The sequence below is a fragment of the Hippocampus comes genome, unplaced genomic scaffold, assembly GCF_001891065.2.
Source record: "Hippocampus comes isolate QL1 unplaced genomic scaffold, H_comes_QL1_v1.1 scaffold174, whole genome shotgun sequence".
NCBI classification, from domain to species: domain Eukaryota; kingdom Metazoa; phylum Chordata; class Actinopteri; order Syngnathiformes; family Syngnathidae; genus Hippocampus; species Hippocampus comes.
This window is the reverse complement of record NW_017805983.1, coordinates 1033164-1035419: the sequence shown is the minus strand read 5'-3', so window position 1 is coordinate 1035419 and position 2256 is coordinate 1033164. Positions and strand designations below refer to the sequence as shown.

The window sequence follows — 2256 nt, the reverse complement described above, 5'->3', positions numbered from 1 at the left end:
CACACGAATGCTGAAAGATGTTGTTTTCCATCATCTCTTTCCATAATCAGTCCAACTCACATTGGCGGCCAAGACTGAAAAGCTCACAAGTGTAGCAAACAGTGCAGCAACGGGCCCGAATGTGATGCACACAACATCTGGGTCTAGTCTCAGTCATGGAACTGCACTTTTATCTGTGTGCTTGTGCAGCTGCCAAGGATGTTATGTCACAGATTTGAACTACTGAAACAGTGGTTCTTAACCTGGGTTCGATCGAATCCCAGGGGTTCGGTGAGTCGGTCTCAGGGGTTCGACGGAGCCTCTGCCATGGAGGGTAAGACACACGCGACTCAACATGTTAATTAGTTATGACACGCCCGCTTGGCCATCACTGGCTGCAGATGATCACATGACATTGCTTGCCCAATCAGTGCTGTGGGAAATTTAGTTCGCTTAGTGGTCAACGTGTGACTGTTGTGATAGTACGTTGTGCAATTAAAAAAAAAAAATATATATATATGTACTTATCTCATGAAATTTTAGTTATTTTTTCTGTTTTTAAAAAAGTGCGTTTTTTTTTTAAATATTTTGTATTTGTTAAAAAATATATATATTTATTTTTCACTCATGAAGGGTTCGGTGAATGTGCAGACTAATTGCTTGGGCTCGGTACCTCTAAAAAGGTTAAGAAAGATTGTACTGGACCAAGACATCAGAAGTGCTTTTGTTGGGATTACATACAGGTATAATCCCCATCTTTTTTAGATGAATTTGTTTGAATGTTTGTTGTATAAATCATGATACTCAATTGTTTTAATTGATTCTGCACAAATTATCATGCATAAAGGCCGAGGCTACTTGGATGATACTTTTTCTGAAAGTAATGGATGGATTGATAGGCGGACTGAGCTTTCAGGCATATTAGTAGACAGCCCACACAGCAAGCACAGTCATTTTTTTGTCGGTTAGCCAGTTTGCTGGAGGTAGCCACTAACAGCCCGCTGGCACTACTGTGGGAAATGCAGATCCCCATCACATTTTAATGCTTCAAATGTAAACTACCTGCCGTAACTGAAGATTTCACTGAGTGAAAGCAAAAACATGGCTGTGTTGCCAAGGTTACTTTGAGTGACTGCAATTGAAGTTAATCTGAACCTGAAAATAACTGCGAGAAATCTTGAATAGAGGAAAGAAAATAATAATTAGCCATGTCAAGCTATGATGGGACGTAGCGTACAAACACATAAGCAATGCATATTACTGAAAGCAATTGTAAATGGTGGAACTCTTCATGGTAGTAAATCAGGTGACCAAAAAAGCTTTTGTGTAGCTTTTTGCGAGGACATGGGCAGGTTTTTGGGGAGCTCCCGATGTGCGCCAAGTTAGCCACCCCCAATTTAGTCCATGTAGTGTACTTTTGCACATCATAAATGGTACTCTGGTCGACACGCTTGCATTTTTTTGACTAAAATGCAATAAAATCTAATTCGTTTCATGGCAGAAGACTTGACCCTGCTGGCTACCCACATGTGGCTGCACAAAAACACAACACAGCAACACATACGGAGGCAATGCGACAGGGCAGTGCCAAGAAGCCGCATATTTACTGTACACACCACGGCACTGGCACAGCACGATACACTCACGTGGAGACAGAAAAAGTTAAAGTGGGATTGAACAGACCTGGTGCATAATGCCTGTGGGCGAGCGCACCTGAGCGTGGGCATTTTGTGGATCTTGTTGAACATGCGGTCGAGCCTCTTGAGGATAAGAATGAGAGCGGGACGCACGGCTTCAGAAGACCAGTCTGTGATGGGCAGCATCTCCATGATGTAACGGCGCAGGCCACGGCTCTCCATGGTCAGGGTGTCGTATGGGGCGAGCTTCAGTAGGGCGTGTGCGATCTCAGCCAGCCTGGGAAGGATGCAAACGAGCACACAAGTTTGCGTTATATAGTGCCAATTCACAACGGAAATTACCTTGGGGCACTTACACATTGAAGAGGTAAATGACCATACTCCTTATACAGTACATAAAGAAAACCAACTGAACCCCACATGAGCAAGAAACGGTGCCAAAGGCAAATTCCTTCTAAGTGACTAAAACTTGGGTGATATTAATGCTAATGTTAGTGGCCATACATTGGAAACAGCAGGAGGACTTAAAACGCACACGCACACATACATACATACATACATACACACATACATACATATATACTGTATACACACACACACACACACACACACACACACACACACACATATATACATATAT

General features: G+C 42.8%; 1 protein-coding gene across 10 annotated transcripts in view; it reads right to left on the bottom strand.

The window, feature by feature from the left end:
- Positions 1-2256, bottom strand: part of unc80 (unc-80 homolog (C. elegans)) — a 41951-nt gene that overhangs the window by 9690 nt on the left and 30005 nt on the right. For 8 of the 10 annotated variants that reach the window (XM_019890927.1, XM_019890930.1, XM_019890931.1 and 5 more), the window contains one exon: positions 1663-1893. In XM_019890927.1, coding sequence (XP_019746486.1) covers positions 1663-1893 — 231 coding nt within the window. The remainder of the gene's footprint in view (positions 1-1662; positions 1894-2256) is intronic. The other 2 variants (XM_019890933.1, XM_019890936.1) reach the window with 1 other exon arrangement.